An 18,871-nucleotide genomic window follows, 5' to 3' on the forward strand; every position below is an offset into this window, starting at 1 on the left:
TCCTCCAGCAGGTAGGTCTCGGGTAAGGGAGGTTCTGACTGTTTTCCCCACATCCTGGCTTTAGGCTGAGTCAGGGATGGAGGAAGAGCCCAAAGGAGGACTTACATGGGGCGGCCAGGATTTTCTGGTGCAAACCATATGCTCTGCCATTTCCTCAGGCCATCATGCAGGCTCACGTGGAAGGAAGGGACACCAGGAGTCATCCTCTTCGCCGCTTACGCCAGCATGCTGCCGCCTGCGTCTCCCGGTGTGTCCATCATGGAGGAGGCAAGAGTGATCTCTCCCTCTCTCTCCCTCTGCAGCCCAAAACCCAGGAATCAGTTGAGGGAGCGCAAAAGGCCAAAAAAAAATTATTGCCGTACGTGCGGAATAAAGACTTTATTTTACAGCGATAACTTTTTTTTAATGCATCTGCTGCAAAGTAATTTAACGAGGAGACTAAGCCTCTGGCGAAGGACTTTCTCAATTTCAAAAAACTGATGATGTCTACGCTTAGATCACTACAAACAGCCATTGATGAGATGAAAGGAGAGGACCGGCCATCCACCTCATCTCAAAAACCCAAAATGGCAAGACCAAAAGAAAAACCTAGCAAATAGCAAATCCCCCCCCCCCCCCCCCCCCAAGCCACACCTGAATTCCTCTGATTCAGATTTGAAAGAAAGAGAACTCCTATACCAGGAAAGCTCTGACTTCGATGCCTTGTCAGGTTCGAAAATTCCAAAACATCTGTTTCCTGCAGAAGAAACGGAGGAGCTCTTAAAAGCAATCTAAATAACGGAAGAAATACAAGAATCCCAGCCCGTGGACTTGGTCAGGGACAGACTGTAGAGGGCTTCAGGATCCATCAGGCTATCAAGGGGATAATAGACAAAGAATGGAGGAACCCAGAGAATAAACTGTTTTTCCCAAAGGCCCTTAAGAGATTTCCTTTCAATGAGCAGCAAAGCGTTCTCACAAAATGCCCAAGACTAGACGCATCCTTGGCCAAGGTATTAAAAAATATTTTTTTTCATTCGAAGACATGGGCCAGCTAAAGGGCCCGATAGACAAAAAAATAGATGTCACACTACGAAGAGCATACGAAGCAAGGGCTGCGGGGTTTCAGCCCAACATAGCGAACACGTGTCGTTTTGGCTGGAACAACTTAGGGGTCACCTGGACAAAGTACCGTGGACGGAGGAGGCTTTGGGTTCCCTTCTACTAATAGAAAAAGGAGTGGCATATATGGCCAAGGCTTCAGCGGAAGCGGTAAGATTCTCCTCACTTACCACAGGCCTAGTCAATGCAGATAGAAGGGCCCTATGGCTGAAGACCTGGGAGGGAGGCTATGCCTCCAAGAATAAATTATGCAATATTCCTTTCAACTGCAGTTTATTCGGATCTAAACTCGAAAAAGTGTTAGAGAGGTCGGCAGATAAAACTTAGAGATTTCCCTTCAAGAAACTGAAACAAATGGAAAGAGTTTTTTTTTCGTTGGCAAAAACATGAAACCCAGACAAGAAATGGGAAGCCGCAGACTCGGCGAAGATGGGTCTTCAATAAAAGCAGGAGTAAATCTAACGTTTTATTCCCAAGTTCAACATCCTCCAACAAACCGCAATGATGCCAGCAGTGCAGTAGGAGGGAAGTTACTTCATTTCCTCCCTTAATGGCGAGCTTTCTGCTCAAACCATTTTATCCTGCAAATAATAGCCCAAGGATACAAAATAGAATTCACATCAGAACCTCCAACCAAATTCAGAACCACAACAGTTTCAGCCTTCTCAAGACAAAGCATACCCATGAAAATGGCAATCAGGGAATTAGGGAATTACTAAAGGAAAAAGTGATAACAGAGATATATCCAAATTATCACACATTGGGATTTTACTCTCACATATTCCTGATGGCAGAACACTACCTAATCCTGAATCTGAAAAACCTGAACAAGTCAATACTTTACAGGAAGTTCAAAATGGAGACAATTTTTTCAGTAAGAACATTACTCCCAGAAGCAGGCTTCCTGGTGATACTTGACTTAAAGGACAAGTCTCAATTCACCACAGCCACCAAGTTTTTGAGATTCCCCATCCAAGAAGGGAAGAAAACGCAACATTTTCAATATCAAGCTCTCCCGCTCAGCACTTTGTCAGCCCCATATATATTTACCAAGGTCATGGCGGAGGTGATGCAAGAGATCAGATAAGGAGGGTCCAGATAGTGCCTTATCTGGACGACTTCTTAATATATGGCATTTCCCGAGAGGAAGCCCTCACGGGTTTACAAGCAACCAAACACTTTCTCACCCAGTTGGGAAAGCTGGCAAATCAATTCCAAGAATTCTAACAGAATTCCCTCTCAGAAGGCTATGTTCCTGGGCTACATTGTCGACACAACGGCACAAAATATCCTACTTCCAGAGGACAAGGTAGCCAAAGGAAACAACACAGCAGATCAACTAAGAACCGCAAAACAAGGGACAAGAAGAGCCAATATGTCCCTTTTTGGGGGTCATGTCTGCCTCAATCCTGGCGGTACAATGGGGCCAGCAACACATGAGGGCCTTGCAGTGCCACCTGTTAAACAACTGAGACAGAAACATTAATTCATTGGAGGTAATGATTCCAATTCCCAGAGCCATCGGGAAGTCTTTAACGTGGTGGACAGAAAAGGATCCCCTTATGAGAACAGCACATGCCCTTTTCTCATGGGCGGAGGTTCATTTACTATCACTGATGGCGGTACACATCAAGAGTACACACAATAAGCTAGCGGACCTCTTGAGCCGGAGACAGCTGGACCCAGCAGAATGGGAACTGAACCAAAGAATTTTTGCAATTCTTATCTCGAAGTGGGGCCTTCCGGAAGTCTACCTCTGCCTCGACAAAGAACAAGAAGGTGACAAAGTATTTCTCCCTAAAAAGAGAGGTAGACTCCCTGGGGTTCCGTGGAGGTTCAAACTAGAGAACGCCTTTCCCCCGGTACAACTTCTCCCCAGGACGATCATAATGATTCGTATGGAGAGGGTGAGGGTTACCCTACTAGAACCCCTTTGACCGAAAAGATCCTAGTTTACTGCGCTAAAAATGATGGCAGAAGAAGATACTTGGACTTTTCAGAACCAGGACAACCTCCTACTGCAGCCGCAGCATGACACCCGCAACTTCAGACTCTGAAATTGATGCATAGATCTTGAACTGCCCATCTTACTGAAAAAAGGCCTCTCTTCTAAAGTAGAAGAGATGCTCCTACATAGCAGAAAACCCATAACAAGAAAGATATATATGACGGGAAGATCTGGAAAAAGTATGCAGCAAACATGCTGCCCAAAAAACACACTTGCAAGATGGCACAGTACTTGACTTTCTTCTCGAAGGAGCAGAAGCTGGCCTAGTGGTAAGCACTCTTAAAGTACACGTCGAGGCACTTTCAGTTTTTTTTTTTTTGGGTTACACAGCTTAGAGAGAATGTTCTGGTCAATCAATTCTTCAAGTCCATTTCAAGGAAACGACTGAGCAAAAGCATTAAGGTGGCCCCTTTGGGACCTTTCCCTGATGCAAGCCACTTTCGTAAACTTAATTGAAATACCTGACCCTCAAATCAGCCTTCCTAATTGCTGTTACGTCCGCTAGATTAGTTTGCGAACTTCAGGCCCTCTCTCTATATAAGAACCTTTTTTGACAGTCTTTCCAGACAAACTAGTCCTCCGAACGAACCTGCTGTTTCGCCCCAAAATTGCCTCAGCATTTCACTGGTCACAAAAAGTTATCTTGCCATCCTTCTGCTAAAATCCATCCAACCATGGAGAAGTGTTTGCAACTGGACGCCACTAAACAATTTAGGAAAGCTCCAAACCTTTGTGTTCAGCGGCATTCGCAAAGGGAAGTCGGCATCCAAAAATTCCACAAGTAGATGGATCAGAACAGCGATAAAACAGCTTATGTCGCCCAAAAACAAGCCAGCCCGCCAAAGTCGAAAGCGCATTCCACACGCTCAATTGTTACTTCTTGGGCAGAGAAAGCTGGGGCCTCCATCGAGCAAATCTGCTGAGCAGCCATCTGGTCCATTGATTCCACCTTTGTGAAGCGCTACAGGGTCAATTTGGTCACTGCCCAAGATCTGACCTTTGTTCGAAAGGTCCTGCAGGCAGTAGTCCCACCCTTGGTACGAACCTTTGGGTTCTCATGTGACCGTCCCGGAGGATGACTGGGTAAAGCTATAGTTATCACCTGATAACTCCTTTTCCAGGAATCCTCCAGGACTGTAGATCCCCACCCTTACTAATGGAAGATATTAAGTACATATATCAGAACGTTAGTATTTGGCAGAAAGGCAATCTTTGTACAACTGAGGGGGCAGCCTAGGGCAGCCTTTTTAAACTTGTGTGTGCTTGCCTTTCCTGCAGGAGGTGGAGCCCATCTCTCATGTGACTGTCCTGGAGGATTCCTGGAAAAGGAGTTATTAGGTAATAACTCCTAGCTTTTACCTCGAAAAAAAGATGTGTATTTATTTATTTTTTTTTAAAAAGGTGAACTTATCCTTTTAGCTATTGGGAGAATGGGGCAAAGTCGAATATATTCTTAGGGTATTTTCCCTTCTGGTGGAATGTCCTTACGCTATTGTTTTAGCCTGCTGATTTTTCTCTGCCCTATAAATATAATTTTTTTTTCACAGGTACGTTTGGAGGTTCACAAGTTTGGTATTACAGGTTTCAAGAAAGAAAAACAAAGAAAATTTGAACAGGACAGGGCAATTATGCTTGGAGCAAAGGTAACTGTAGACCGATACTTTGGTGCTTATCTAATGATCTTACTGAGAGGCCATGCCTAGAGTCAATTTTTTATGGTATCAATGAAGGTAAAATGTGTTAACGGTATAGCCTTTCAATACAGAAATTCTTGTATTGGCCATATATCGTCTTTTTATCCAAAGACTAAATCAGTTGGTCACTGTGTTAGAGCAGATACACAAAAGGGGAGATTTACTAAAACTGGAGAGTGCAAAATCTATTGAAGCTCTTCATAGAAACCAATCATTTTCCAGGGTTTATTGTTAACTGAAAAAGCTGAAGTTAAAAGCTGATTGACTACCATGTACAGCTGCACCAGATTCTGGGTGCTCCAGTCTTGGTAAAGCTTAGTAAATGTTAGAACTAATTATTCCAAATCTATGGATAGCTGAAGCTACAGTATATACAAATCTCTAGTTTTTCTGTAAAATCTGTGTTTGCCTATTTCTTTTCTTGCCTCAAGTCATTCTATTTGTCTATTTTTAATGTATTGGTTAAACTTTAAGTGGCCTGATTGAAAAAACAAAATGCAGATTTCTCCATCCACGCAAACATACGGGATGGAGGAATGCCTCCCCAACGGTACATTGTATTGTGACAGTGGAATTCGGCTCTGTCAGTATACATTGAAAAGTTTTCATCATGTTCTTTCTACACAAGTCGATCTACACAAATCAATCTAACGATCAACTTCTATTAAACAGGAATAGCCATACACTGATCATAATTCGGCCAGTCCCTGCTGAACCGGCCAAATTGCGATCCATCTGTGACCAATCTGACTTTCAATCTGCGTTGTGCAGGTGTTTGAAAAACTTTTCTTAAGGGCCCATTTAGATACATTTACATTATCTACTTCAGCTCCGAAAGATTTTACCCCCTTTGAGACCAGGCCATTTTTTGCTATTCGGTATTGCGTCATGCAATGCTGTACCCAAAGTTTTTTGTATCTTTCACACAAATGGAGCTTTCTTTTTGTGATATTTAATCACAACAGAGTTTTTTTATTATTTGCAATCTAAACCAAAAAAGACCAGAAATTTTGAAAACAAAAAGTATGTTTTACTTTCTGCTATAAAACATATCCAAAAAACAAAATCATGCAGCCTCAGACCATGACACTGCCCACCACCATGCTTAACGGTAGGCAAGACACACTTGTCTTTGTACTTCTCACCTGGTTGCTGCCGCACACGCTTGACACCATCTGAACCAAATAAGTTTACCTTGATCTCACAGGACATGGTTCCAGTAATCCATGTCCTTAGTTTGCTTTTCTTCAGCAAACTGTTTGCAGGCTTTCTCGTGCATCATCTTTAGAAGAGGCTTCCTTCTGGGACGACAGCAATGCAGACCAATTTGATGCAGCGTCCTGCGTATGGTCTGAGCAACCTTCAACCTCTGCAGCAATGCTGGCAGCACTTATACGTCTATTTCCCAAAGACAATCTCTGGATATGACGCTGAGCACATGCACTCAACTTCTTTGGTCGACCATAGCAAGGCCTGTTCTGAGTGAAACCAGTCCTGTTAAACCGCTGTATGGTCTTGGCCACTGTGCTGCAGCTCAGTTTCAGGGTCTTGGCAATCTTTTTATAGCCTAGGCTATATTTATGTAGATCAACAATTCTTTTTTTAGATCCTCAGAGAGGTCTTTGCCATGAGGTCCCATGTTAAATTTCCAGTGACCAGTATGAGAGTGAGAGCAATAATACCAAATTTAACACACTTGCTTTCCATTCACACCTGAGACCTTGTAACACTAACGAGTCACATGACACAGGGGAGAGAAAATGGCTAATTGGGCCCAATTTGGACATTTTAACTTGGGGATATACTCACTTTTGTTGCCAGCGGTTTAGACATTATTGGCTGTGTGAGTTATTTTGAGGGGACAGCAAATTGACACTGTTCTACAAGCTGTACACTCACTACTTAACATTGTAGCAAAGTTTTTTTTCTTCAGTGTTGTCACATTAAAAGATGTAATACAATATTTACAAAAATGTGAGGGGTGTAATCACTTTTGTGAGATACTGTATGTATATATATATATATATATATATATATATATATATATATATATATATATATATATATATATATTTTTTTTTTTTCTATACTACTAATGAAGGTGGTCCATGATTGCGATAGTGCGGTGAGCAATCTTACTCGAACTGATGCTGGGGGGAAACTAACTACCACTGACCTCGCCGGTGATACTATACACTGTCACTGCACTAATGCCACTGTCCTGGGAAGAGGTTAGCATTTAGGGCAATCGAGTAGTTCAATATGAGCCTAACTATGTGTAATGTGTGTACAGTGTGCTGCTTTTACTAACTGATCTCTTAAGTTTTACTTTCCTGCTTTGCAGGGATGAGAAACACAAAGATTTTTCTTTGTGTACAGACCTCTGTGTTAAATGTTAACACAGAGCTCTGGGCTGTGAATGTGCACAGACGATGAGACTTGCTGACAGGCTCCCGCTGTGTACAATAACAACAGGAGCCAGATGCGGAGAAGTAGGAAGCGACGTATGGGTATGTCGCTTTGCCTACAATGACCACTCGCTCACAGTATGTTGGGGCGGGTGGTCAATAAGTGGTTTTAGCAATGTAGCAATCAGGTCTGAATGATACCGCTATGCACCTTGGTGATGACCGGTGCAGCATGTGGCTATGCACTAATGTGCGCTGCAGTGCACTGCCAAAAATTAGCCAGTCCATTCACATGAACAGACTGTCGCAAAGGTTAAGTTCACCCTTTTAAAAAAAAAAAAATAATAAATGCACATATTTTTGCAGGTAAAAGAATGTGTGCATTTTTTTCCTTCTGGAGCCTGCAGAGCATTGCACCTGTGATCAGCAGATTGCGGCTGCAATGCCAGGATCCTGCAGAATCTCAGTATTGCTGTCTGCTCGTACCTCCCATATGGGTATACAGGTAATGGAGAGCAGAAAGATCCGTAAACTATGAGAGCGCTCAACGGCACCCTTGCAATTCATTGAGCTTTACAAGCCAACTGCCACAATGGACGATGGTAGCTGTAGTGCATTCATTCACAGAAAAAATTATGCAGTTGTGTGGGCAGAGCTCTCTTTTTAAATTGTGACAGTGGGTGTGGGGAGAAAATCCTGCAGTGAAAGCAGGGGTTTAGAGGGGCGCAGGTAGGTGCTCTTTGGTAACGTTATGAAAAGAAGTGGAAGTTAGGACTTTAAATGAGGTGCGTAACTAACTGTTGGTAAATGGTATTACATATGAACCTAATATTTATTCACAGGAAAAAAATTATATTGTTAAGACCAAGTATTTTAGTAAATGGCCTCAGATTGTAAAAATTGTACATCATGATTGCAGCAGTTCATATGTTACAACATATATGTAGTTGGATAATTGACAAAAATATATATTAGGACAACCAGATTGGATCAATGCCCTTTGCAAATTTATTTACCATAAACTAGCAGCCACACAATACCTGCTACTTAAGTAAAAGATATACTTTCAATACGTTCATGTACATTAAAAATTTTTTTCAAAGGATCTCTTGTGGATTGTTAGCCATGCCACCATTAATCCCACAATGGAGATCTGCACCTTTCCTGCAGTCCTTGCATTTATACCGGACGTTGATGGGTATCACTCCCACAATTCCCGGTGTAGATGTCCCCAGACAGCCCTTGGTCCTCAGCACCACATGTTATATTCTGAGCTGATTTGTACTTAAATTGGCGAAGGGCATTGTTCCAATCTGGTTCTCCTAATATATTTTTTGTCAGATATCCAACTACATTGTTGTTTATATACTTTTTGTAGATACACAGGTTGCATCTGCTCCTGAGGAAATGGAATGAATTCAACGAAACACGTCAAGCATTGTAGGATGCAATTCTTCTGTTACAACCATGCATTTAGATGTTTGTTTTTATATCAATTTCTGCCTATCATGAACTAATATTGTATTCTTAACTGTGATCACCTAATCAGCGCTCAACCCCATATCCTAATGTTAGTGTGCTATGGTTCAGTTGTATTATTGTTGTACATGTTTTATCATATGAATTACTGCAATCATGATGTCCAATTTTTACAATCTGCCAATGAGGCTATGTAACAAAAAAAAAAAAAAAAACTTGTTCTTAACATTATCTTTTTTCTGTATATGAATTAATACTAGGTCCATATGTTATACTGTTTACCAACTGTTAGTTACGCACTTCATTTAAAGTCCCAACCTCCTTCTTCTTTTCATATAATTGGGCATGGAGGCACATTGTGACACGTGCCTCATTTAAAGTCCTAAACCCTCTTTTTTCTTTTTTTTTTGGTAACATGTTACACCCTAAATATGGGTGTAACATATTACCAAAGGTGATCCTTTTTAACACAACACATGCTAACCTGTGGCAATCGTGTGTGTGTTTCTTAAAAACTGGAGCCTGTCTATAGTAATGCTTAAAGTGCGTATTATATATTAATAGCATCAAGGCTTTGTCGGAGGAAATACAACAATTTTATGGTTGTTATAGGCAGCATAGGTGATAGGTATTATGCCTTACATGCAGAAGATCAGTGTAATTTATGGAAAGTCACAAGCAGCTGAAGCTGATGTGGACTTTTCAGGTATAACAAGCAGCTTACCGAAATTCCGTGGCTGCTCAATTTCATGAGACAGCCTCTCCCAGCTAGTAATAAACCAGTAGGTCAACCGATATCAAGCTCAGGTGCTTCCAAAGACTCCAAAAGCCGAAAGCCGTTTCCGGTGTGTTGTTAAACCGATCACATTAATATGTGGCACACTTGGAACTTCTCATATACTCCATTGAACGTAAAGCCATATGTAGAAAGAAACAGAGGCCCATAGCGTAATCCCGTAAACCAATAGGTAAATTTATTAAAAAAACTACTTACAATTTAAAAGACAACAGGCATGTAGTATGTGCCGGTCATGGATCTAACCGCGGCGTCCCGCAAGTCTCCAGATCAGCATATGGATAAACAGCCGGCCTAGTTGGGGGGCGTGTGGACGTTTACGTCTGGGATCGCCAACGTTTCATCATAAGAAAGACTTCTTCTGGGAGTCATAAGAAAGACTTCTTCTGGGCGTGATACTGATTTCAGCGCTGCACTTTTTGGTTTTTATTGTATTTTTTGAATCACTGTTAGTTGATTTTGTGCCAGCTGCTCACTATTGTTCTTAATCATTTGGTTTTCTGTCACATCTAGCGCGGAAATTTCTCTTCTATTTATATTCATTTTGTCTCCCCCAGCCCCCCAAAAGAGAATATGTAAACTACAAAGTTTATCAAGAGAGGATAAAGGAACAGGAACAAGCAAAAAAAGAAAGAAGCCTTACGGTTTGTGAAGCTCATGTTACTGTTTATATCAATATAATCTTGTAATTGGGAATTCTCTCCATTTTTACCCTCCTTTTTGCTAATCACTCTGTTGGAGTTGCATATTACCGAATACATTGCTGAAATCTATAGCAGCCACCTGAGAATTGTATTTCTTTTTCATCAGGAACTTTTGCTTTTTCATTTTTTTCATTTCATCCTTTTTTCTTTCCACGTGTTCAGGATCCTAGCAAGGTCTATGCAAATTGTGGCCCTCCAGATGTCGCAGAACTACAAGTCCCATGAGGCATAGCAAGACTGACAGCCACATGCATGACACCCAGAGGCATGATGGGACTTGTAGTTTTGCAACAGCTGGAGGGCCACAGTTTGCATATCCCTGGTCTAAGGCCTCTTGCACACTGCAGCTTGAAAAAGCTCAGTACAGCGCTTTTTTTGTTTTTGTTTTTTCTTTGTTTGTTTTTTTACTGAGCCAAAATGTAGGATATTATTTACAATGTACCTGTGCACACAGGGGCATAAACAAGCGCAGAGTATTCCTCAGTAAAAAAAAAAAACAAATAAAGGAAAATATGCGCTCCCGGTCAGTATTTTGCGTCTATGCATGCAAATACGCACATAATGAACATAAATATAAATGCATTTTCCCTAGGCCCTAGGAAGGTATTGTGCTCACGAACATGCATATACATGCAATTTGCGCGAAACGCCTAAAACTACTTCCAAAAAAAAGCAGAAGGTGCAAAAAAAGCAGAAGGTCGAACATCAGTACTGTGTGCAAGAGGCCTTAGTACTTAGTGCAAGAGGCCTTTGCAAGGGCAAAAAAAAACATTTTAGAAGCAGATAGCCTGGCTTGCTGTTATTCAGACCCTCTGGCTTTAATATTTTGAGTCCCTAAACCACAATATGTATGCAGGGTAGGACATTGGAGAACTGTTGAAAGACCTTATGTATATGCTTGTTCTGGGTCATTTATTAGGTGTGCCCAATCATTGAGGTCAGTATAAAAGCTTGGCAACTAGCATTTTCAGAAATTGAGGTCAGCAGTGACAGCCCCTGGTTCTGGCATGGCAGATTTTTCTTTTAAGGGGTTATAAACCCTTACATATACCCAGTGAAGTGACTAGCTTCTGGGGATAAAACAAATCCTACTACATAAGTTGTACCTGCTTATCTGCAGCCCTTTCTCCTGTGCAGCCTTGTAAAACGCACAGATAAACCATTTTTTTCCAGCAGTAGAAAGCAAAAGGTGGGGATCTGATGTCACACACACTGAAGAGCTAGAGCACAGTGAAACCTGAAATCTAAGTGAGGGAAGGGACACACCCACTCTACACACTGCCATAGGAAAATTTACAGAGCTGAGGCTGCCAATCACCTGCTGTGTGCTGGGGGTGGGGGCATCTCCTGGAAGGCTTTGGAGTTCGCAGTGGGAAGAGCGATCAGAGAGAAATGACACTTGGGGCTTGCTTTGGATTCAGGCTAATACACACTATATGTGCTTTGTTCATTTTTCATGTGTGAGGTTTACAGCCACTTAACCAGGGAAATGATAATCTTTTTCTGTTGTATGTTACATTGTTAGTGCCAGTTTTTTTTTTTTTTTTTTCCCCTCGTTTCACCATGATCTTCCTTATTCTCCAAAATTAGGACAGTATGGAACCAGTAAGGAAAAAACCGAAACAAGTACAGAATGGCAGGTGAGTCTATATGGGGTTAATGGTATTATTGTAGGAAGATTGTCCTCCATAATACTATATACAGTTTGATTCACACATTAGAGATGAATTCTAGATATGGATGATTTATACATAGTTACAAGGAGAATATAGATGATTTATAGACGATTTATACATAGTTACATTAGTTCAGCTTCAGTTCAACCAGTGTAAATATGTATGTACAATACCAGATCACTACCCCAGTGTTCCCCACTTGCTTCTGGGTCCTGTGCTGAAGGACCGGTCTGCAGCATTCTGAACACAGAAGGTTGGCCGCTTGGCAAGGGCGCCATTCAGAGGATGCTTTGCATTTTCTGAATGTTTGCAAAGTATTCTCTTCATGTCCTAAGATGACAATGCATTTTCACTTTACTGTGTCCTTGAAATATCAGTGTTGTCGTACTAGGACAGGAAGTGTGTTAGGACCACAGATCAACCCCCCAGCCCAGAGGTAAACTGTAAATGGCTGATAACACTGTACAGTGCACAGGAAGTTAGGAGCAGTTTCTTGCAGTATCCACATGTATATTTTACACTTATCAAACAGAAATAACCAACCACCTTACATGGTATGTTTAACAGACCAAAAGGGAGAAAATACAAGAAGTTAGAGTGTTACTAAACCCATAACCATAAAATCAGCCTGTATATGCAGTAAATCATGCTTGTTGTACTCCCTGTGAAATCTAAAGCTGGATACACACTATCCAACTTTTGTTGGTAGATTTCCTTCAGATTTACCTTTTCTATGTAGTGCAAGAGCCTGCCAGATTGCATACAAATTGAAAGTGTTTAGGTTTGACCTCATATTATATGGTTTTGGTAAGTCTAAAGGAAAAAGTCTTCAGAAAATCTTATAGTGTGTATGGCCCATAAGGGGCTAATCCTCTGCATTGTGTAAAAAGGCTGTTTTATCCTGTCTTCTGTGATCCTCCCCTTCTTCCACAGTTCCCAGTCCATCTGCTGGCAGTACAGAACCCTAGAAGGCACTCTGCACATGCTCAGTTTGGTGTGTATTGCTAGAGAGTTTTTTTTTGGGGGGGGGGTGCATGAGACTGGCACAGGGCCAATCAGCACTGTCCAGACAGAAGGTCAGGGGTCATGCAGCCTCATAGGACAATCAGGGGTTAATGAAAACTCCTACAAGCTTTAATCAGACACTCGTAGAAGTCCTAAGACTGCTATAACCTCTGATGAGGGAGGGTATTTAGCAGGATAAAAAAAAAATTGCATTGCCATGTTCAGGTGTGTGTGTCCACAACAGAGCAAGTTGCTGATCAATCTAAAAGATCTGAACCTAAACGGGATGACCGTTTGTCTTTTATGCATTCATGCATTTTTTTAACCACTTGCCTACTAAGCCTATTTTTGACATTTGGTGTTTATAAGCTAAAATCAGTTGTTTTTGCTAGAAAACTACTTAGAATCCCCAAACATTATATATTTTTTTTAGCAGAGACCCTAGAGAATAAAATGGAGATTATTGTAATATTTTTTATCACACCGTATTTGCGCAGCGGTCTTCCAAACGCAATTTTTTTGGAAAAAAATCACTTTTTTGAATTAAAAAATAAGAATCCAGTAAAGTTAGCCCAATTTTTTTCCATAATGTGAAAGATAATGTTACGCCGAGTAAATAGATACCCAACATGTCACGCTTCAAAATTGCGCACGCTCACGGAATGATCACGACACTTTAAAAATGTTTACAGGTTGCCATCTTAGAGTTACAGAGGAGGTCTAGGGCTCAAATTATTGCTCTCGCGCTAACGATCGCGGCGATACCTCACATGTGTGGTTTGAACACCGTTTACATATGTGGGCGGGGTTTCCGTGTGCGTTCGCTTCTGCGCGCGAGCTAACGGGGACAGGACGCTTTAATTTTTTTTTTTTTTTTACTATTTATTTTATTTATTATTTTTTATTTTTACACCGTTTTTTTTTTAAAAAAAAAAATTGATCATTTTTATTTCTAATACAAGGAATGTAAACATTCCTTGTATTAGAAATAGGCATGACAGGACCTCTTTTTTGTGAGATCTGGGGTCAAAAAGTCCTCAGATCTCACAAGTACACTAATAAAGTTGGAAAGGAAAAAAAAAAAAAAAATGACAAAAAAAAAGGGACCTTTAAGCCGGTTGCTCGGCAACGACGTTTGCCGTCGCTCCTGTCCTCCAAGACAATAGAGTCGAGTGAGGGCAAGCTTGCCCTCACTCGACATCCTGTCTGTGAGGATCCAGGACCCGATCGTTTTCCCCGCTGCCGGCGGGTCCGGTAAGCGGGGAAAAGGACCGCGGCGGGGGGGGGCACCCCTTCCGCCATCCCGGAGGGTGATCTCGCGGTGAATCCGCCGCTGGGACCACCCTTATCGGAAAGCCCATCGTTTGCAGTTTAAAAAAATACCAGGGTTATGGCAGCTATCTGCTGCCATAAAACCGGTATTTAGCTTTAAACTCAGGACGTATATGTACTATGGGCCGGTATTGAGGTGGTTAAAAAAGGTTTTCAGTTTCCAACAAGATTTTATGCAGTGGAAAAAGATTTTAAGGCAAAAAATACCCATAAAGAATATATACGTTAAACCGCAAACTTTTATTCATAGAACAACTTCAAAAACAACCAAAAGGTAAGAATATCACACTGTATATATACAGCACATATATGCAATTAAAAACACAATGGAGACCACCACTGAGTGAGCATCTTCAGCACTATAGTTGAGTGCCAGAAGTGCATGTTTGAACGCCAACGAGTTTCATCTCGCAGAGAATATCCATCTTCTTCGGTTGTTATTGCAATGTTGAATTCTCACAGTGGTTGGTCATACAAAAAAAAAAAATTAATAGGTTGGGTGCTCTCAATTAATGCTATTCCATCCAGGATGTCATCAAATATAGGTCCAGAAAAGGGAGATAGATAGAGCAACACCAGAATCCATGGGAGTAAATCTGGCCATAGATGGTTCGAATCTCGACCGGGTTCAGCAGGGACTGACCAAGATTTGATCGATCAACTCTGGTAAATCCAGCCTGCTGGATTTTAAAAGGAATTATTGCTAAGCAGCTATTATAGCTGTACGCTGTACACTCAAAGTAGAGTGCGAACAGGAAAGTAAGAAGCCATAATTGCTGAAGAGACATAGTTTGCTCTGCAATAAAAGAAAAACTTTCTGTTTGTAATGTTTTCAAAAATGGCCATAGTTTCACTTTAAGGACATCAACCAACCAGGGCATGTGATTGATGAATACATTGGAGTGGCTTGCAGAATGAGCAGAAGCCTATTTTAAACCCATTCTTTGGCTTTTTTTTTTTTTTTTTTTCGGTGTTAAATATATGGGGGTAGAAGAGTGGTTTTACTTTGGCAATATTCATTTTAACGTGTCACTGTAACACAATATTTCAGTCTTTGTTATCATTATTTATTTCAATGTTTTTCAGAAGATCAAGGAAAACAAAAGGATCATCAGGATTTCTGCCAGATGGGCAGGTCGGGAGGTTTAGAGATGGTGCACTGATTCTGAGTAGTAAAGATATTCACAAGATTAAACAATCCAAAGTTATTAAATGAGACATGACTATATATATTCTACACAGTGGCTAAGGAATGACTCTTCTGATGTCGGTACACAAGTGAGTGCACAATGTTGCATCAAGCAGATTACGGGCGAAGCATTAGGACTACAGAGTCTTCTGTATGACGTGCTGAAAGTGTTTCCTGGTGGATTTTCTGAATAAAAGGAACTTTTATCATTCTGCTATTGCCTTAACTCTTGATGGGGAAAGACTGTCTGTTGGACCTCAATGAGAATAAGTCTTCAACTGGACAAGCTTTAATAAACCATTGGAAGCAAATTTTAGAAAACATTTTGGTGGCCTACCAACTGGTCTCTTATTTTTTTATCTCTGTTAAAGGGTAATGCCACTTTCCTGGGGGGGAAAAAAATTAGCAATTAAAGGAAAAACAATATAGCATATACAATTGCGACACAAATCATATTGTAATTGAATGTTATTAAAAATTACCTTTCCTTTTCTATCTGCAGCTGTTGTAATTTTCTGAATTTGCAATGCAATATGGCTACCTGGAGCTGTTCTGTACACAGAATGTGTACTGACCACACCCCAGAAACATAATTTCCTGCTTGTGTGATTGGTTCACCAGTTTTCCCAGAAGTCTGCATAAGATAAAAGTCAGATTTCTGGCATCCTCTGCTATAAAAGTCATTTTTGGTGAGATACTCCCAATAGAAACACGTCTAAAGGAATGCAGACCCAGCAGATTTCCTCATTAGAGCCCTGCAGGTTCGCACCTGATAGATAATTATGAAATCACTCCCATTAGACCCACTAAGCACAGAGGAACAAACAGTGAGTGATTTCTTCAGAATAACAAAAGGTAGAAATCTGCAACAAAGTTTGTTAAATTCCGTGTAATGTACATAGATCACCCAGAGGGGAATGTTTTTTTGTTTTTTTTTTTCTCAACAAAAGTGGAGTTACGCTTTAAGTGTGATAGTTAAATATATAATTCAATAAAATTTGCATGATATTTATTTTCAGTCCATTGAAGGACACAGCAAGTTATGATGGGATTCATGTCGCCACCAGCTGTAGCTAAAAAAAACACCTAAGGTGGCCAACCCCCCCAAAGCAGTTTGCTATGGGGGCACTCTGAGGGGGGGGGAGCCGGGAGCGCTGGCAGGGTCCCAAAAAGAGGTAATGGGGCTGCTCTGTGCATAACATGTTTGTTTTTAAGAAAAAAAGAACAAACGAAAAGTTCTAAACCCTTCCCTCTGTACAGCAACATTAACCATGGTGCAGAAATGTAAAATGTTGTTCCTGCCTACAACAAGAAAGCACAGTAGTTCATCCATGACTTTGTGTGCTTGCTCAAACTCTATTCTGGCTGCTCTGTCCCCCTGTACATCCATATTGTGCTTGCATGACCATAATGTATCTTTACCCCATCCTGTTAACAGTTTGGCAAAGAAAGTAGGAAAAGAGTGTTGTGTGAGACCACTCTTTCACTTTTTAGTCTTACTGACACTGCCCAGATATATGCCCTGCTCTTCTCAAATCTCTCAGTGGGTAAGTCAACAATTTTTATTTTCCATTCAATATACACTATTACTAAAAGTATTGGGACACCTGCCTTTACTTTCTCATACACATCAATAGCATCCCAGTCTTAGTCTGTAGGGTTCATTTTTGAGTTGACCCACCCTTTGCCGCTTTAACAGCTTCCACTCCTCTGGGAAGGCTGTCCACAAGGTTTAGGAGTGTGTCTATGGAAATGTTTGACCATTCTTCCAGGAGCGCATTTGTAAGGTCAGGCCTGATGTGCACGAGAAGGTCTTGGTTACAATCTGTGCTCTAATTCATCCCAAAGGTGTTCTATTGGGTTGAGGTCAGGACTCTGTGCAGGCCAGGCAAGTTCCCCCACCCCAAACTCGCTCATCCATGTCTTTATGGACCTTGCTTTATGCACTGGTGCGCAGTCATGTTGGAACAGGAAGAGGCCCTCCCCAAACTGCTCCCACAAAGTTTGGAGCATGAAATCATCCATAATGTCCTGGTATGCTGACGCCTTAAGAGTTCCTTTCACTGGAACTAAGGGGCCAAGCCCAACCCATGAAAACGACGCCACACCATAATCCCCCCTCCACCAAATGATTTGAACCAGTGCACAAAGCAAGGTCCATAAAGACATGGATGAGCAAGTTTGGGGTGGAGGAACTTGACTTGCCCGTCCTCAACCCGACAGAACACCTTTGAGGTGAATTAGAGCGGAGACTGCGAGAAAGGCCTCTCCAAACATCAGTGCCTGACCTCACAAATGCACTTCTGAAAGAATGGTCAAACATTCCCATAGACACACTCCTAAACCTTGTGGGCAGCCTTCCCAGAAGAGTTAAAGCCATTATAGTTGCAAAGGGTGGGTCAACTCAATATTGAACCCTACGGACTAATGCCTCGTACACACGTACCGATCGTTGGCCGACCGATCGGCCGTCTTTTGTCCAGGGATGTCCTGTCCGCTGAAAAGTGCAAAAGACTGCACACGAATTTTGTCGGCCAACAACAGCCGACTGCAGAAGTGATGTCATGTGATGGTTAACTTTCCGTGTGTTTTTTCTTCTCTGAGCATGCCCAGTCTTGCAAATCTGCTGATTGTCGGCCAAATTCTGTACTGACTGAGGAACAATCGGCCGTTCTGGTGTTGGCCAACAAAAATTTTAATGCCTGCATGACAGATTCTGTTCGGCCGAAAATGCGCTGTCGGCTGTCGGAAGCATCATACTAACAAACCTACAATCGGCAGATCGGTCGTCGGCCGAATATTTACGGCCAACAGTCGGTACGTGTGTACGGGGCTTAAGACTGGGATGTCAATAAAGTTCATATGCGTGTAAAGGCAAGCGTACCGATACTTTTGGTTATGTATTTTCCCTTTACCATGTATGTTTAGCTGACCTGATCACACAAGTTTACAAATCATTCTTTTGCTTTAGTTCAGTCAAACCATACCTGAATGTTCTCCTGCCCTCCTAAATTCTTTAATTATTTTGACTGGCTTTTGTTAGTTAATGTAGTGAACTAAATATCATTGAAAAAATAGACAGTTTGGTGGTTGGCAGTATTAGAAGAGTTTTATTCAAAATCTGTAAAACCACATAGATGAAACAGAGCTCTCATTCTTACAAAGTGAGAAAAGGGAAGAGAAGCAATTGAACTCTCCCAGTTAGGACGTAAAAACATGAAGCAGTACAAAATTAGAAAAGACATTATCTATTTCCATAATGGTACAAATATAAAAGTAAACATTAATTCACCAATGACTTTAATATTGGGAAAGAGAAAATGGAATAAAGGAAAGAAAAGACAAAATAAACCCAAGAGCACCTAATATCGCAACTTTACTATGGTTGCAATATATCCATCAAAGCAAACATCATACATTCAGCTATAAGCTACTTTCCATTATCCAGTATTGTCTTGTACTTTAATATTACTTGCAGT

General features: G+C 41.3%; 1 protein-coding gene across 2 annotated transcripts in view; it reads left to right on the plus strand.

Moving 5' to 3' along the window:
• The window catches only part of FSAF1 (40S small subunit processome assembly factor 1), a 28,509-nt gene extending 12,762 nt beyond the window's left edge, over nt 1-15,747 (plus strand). The window contains exons 4-7 of one of the 2 annotated variants that reach the window (XM_082251624.1): nt 4,657-4,752; nt 10,044-10,130; nt 11,781-11,830; nt 15,293-15,747. In XM_082251624.1, coding sequence (XP_082107750.1) covers nt 4,657-4,752; nt 10,044-10,130; nt 11,781-11,830; nt 15,293-15,419 — 360 coding nt within the window. In that variant the 3' untranslated portion in view covers nt 15,420-15,747. Of the gene's footprint in view, nt 1-4,656; nt 4,753-10,043; nt 10,131-11,780; nt 11,831-15,289 lie in introns of both variants that reach the window. The other variant, XM_082251623.1, reaches the window with a different exon arrangement.
• Nucleotides 15,748-18,871: the final 3,124 nt, after the last annotated feature.

Source organism: Pelophylax lessonae (assembly GCF_965119305.1).
Source record: "Pelophylax lessonae genome assembly, chromosome: 3".
NCBI lineage: Eukaryota > Metazoa > Chordata > Amphibia > Anura > Ranidae > Pelophylax > Pelophylax lessonae.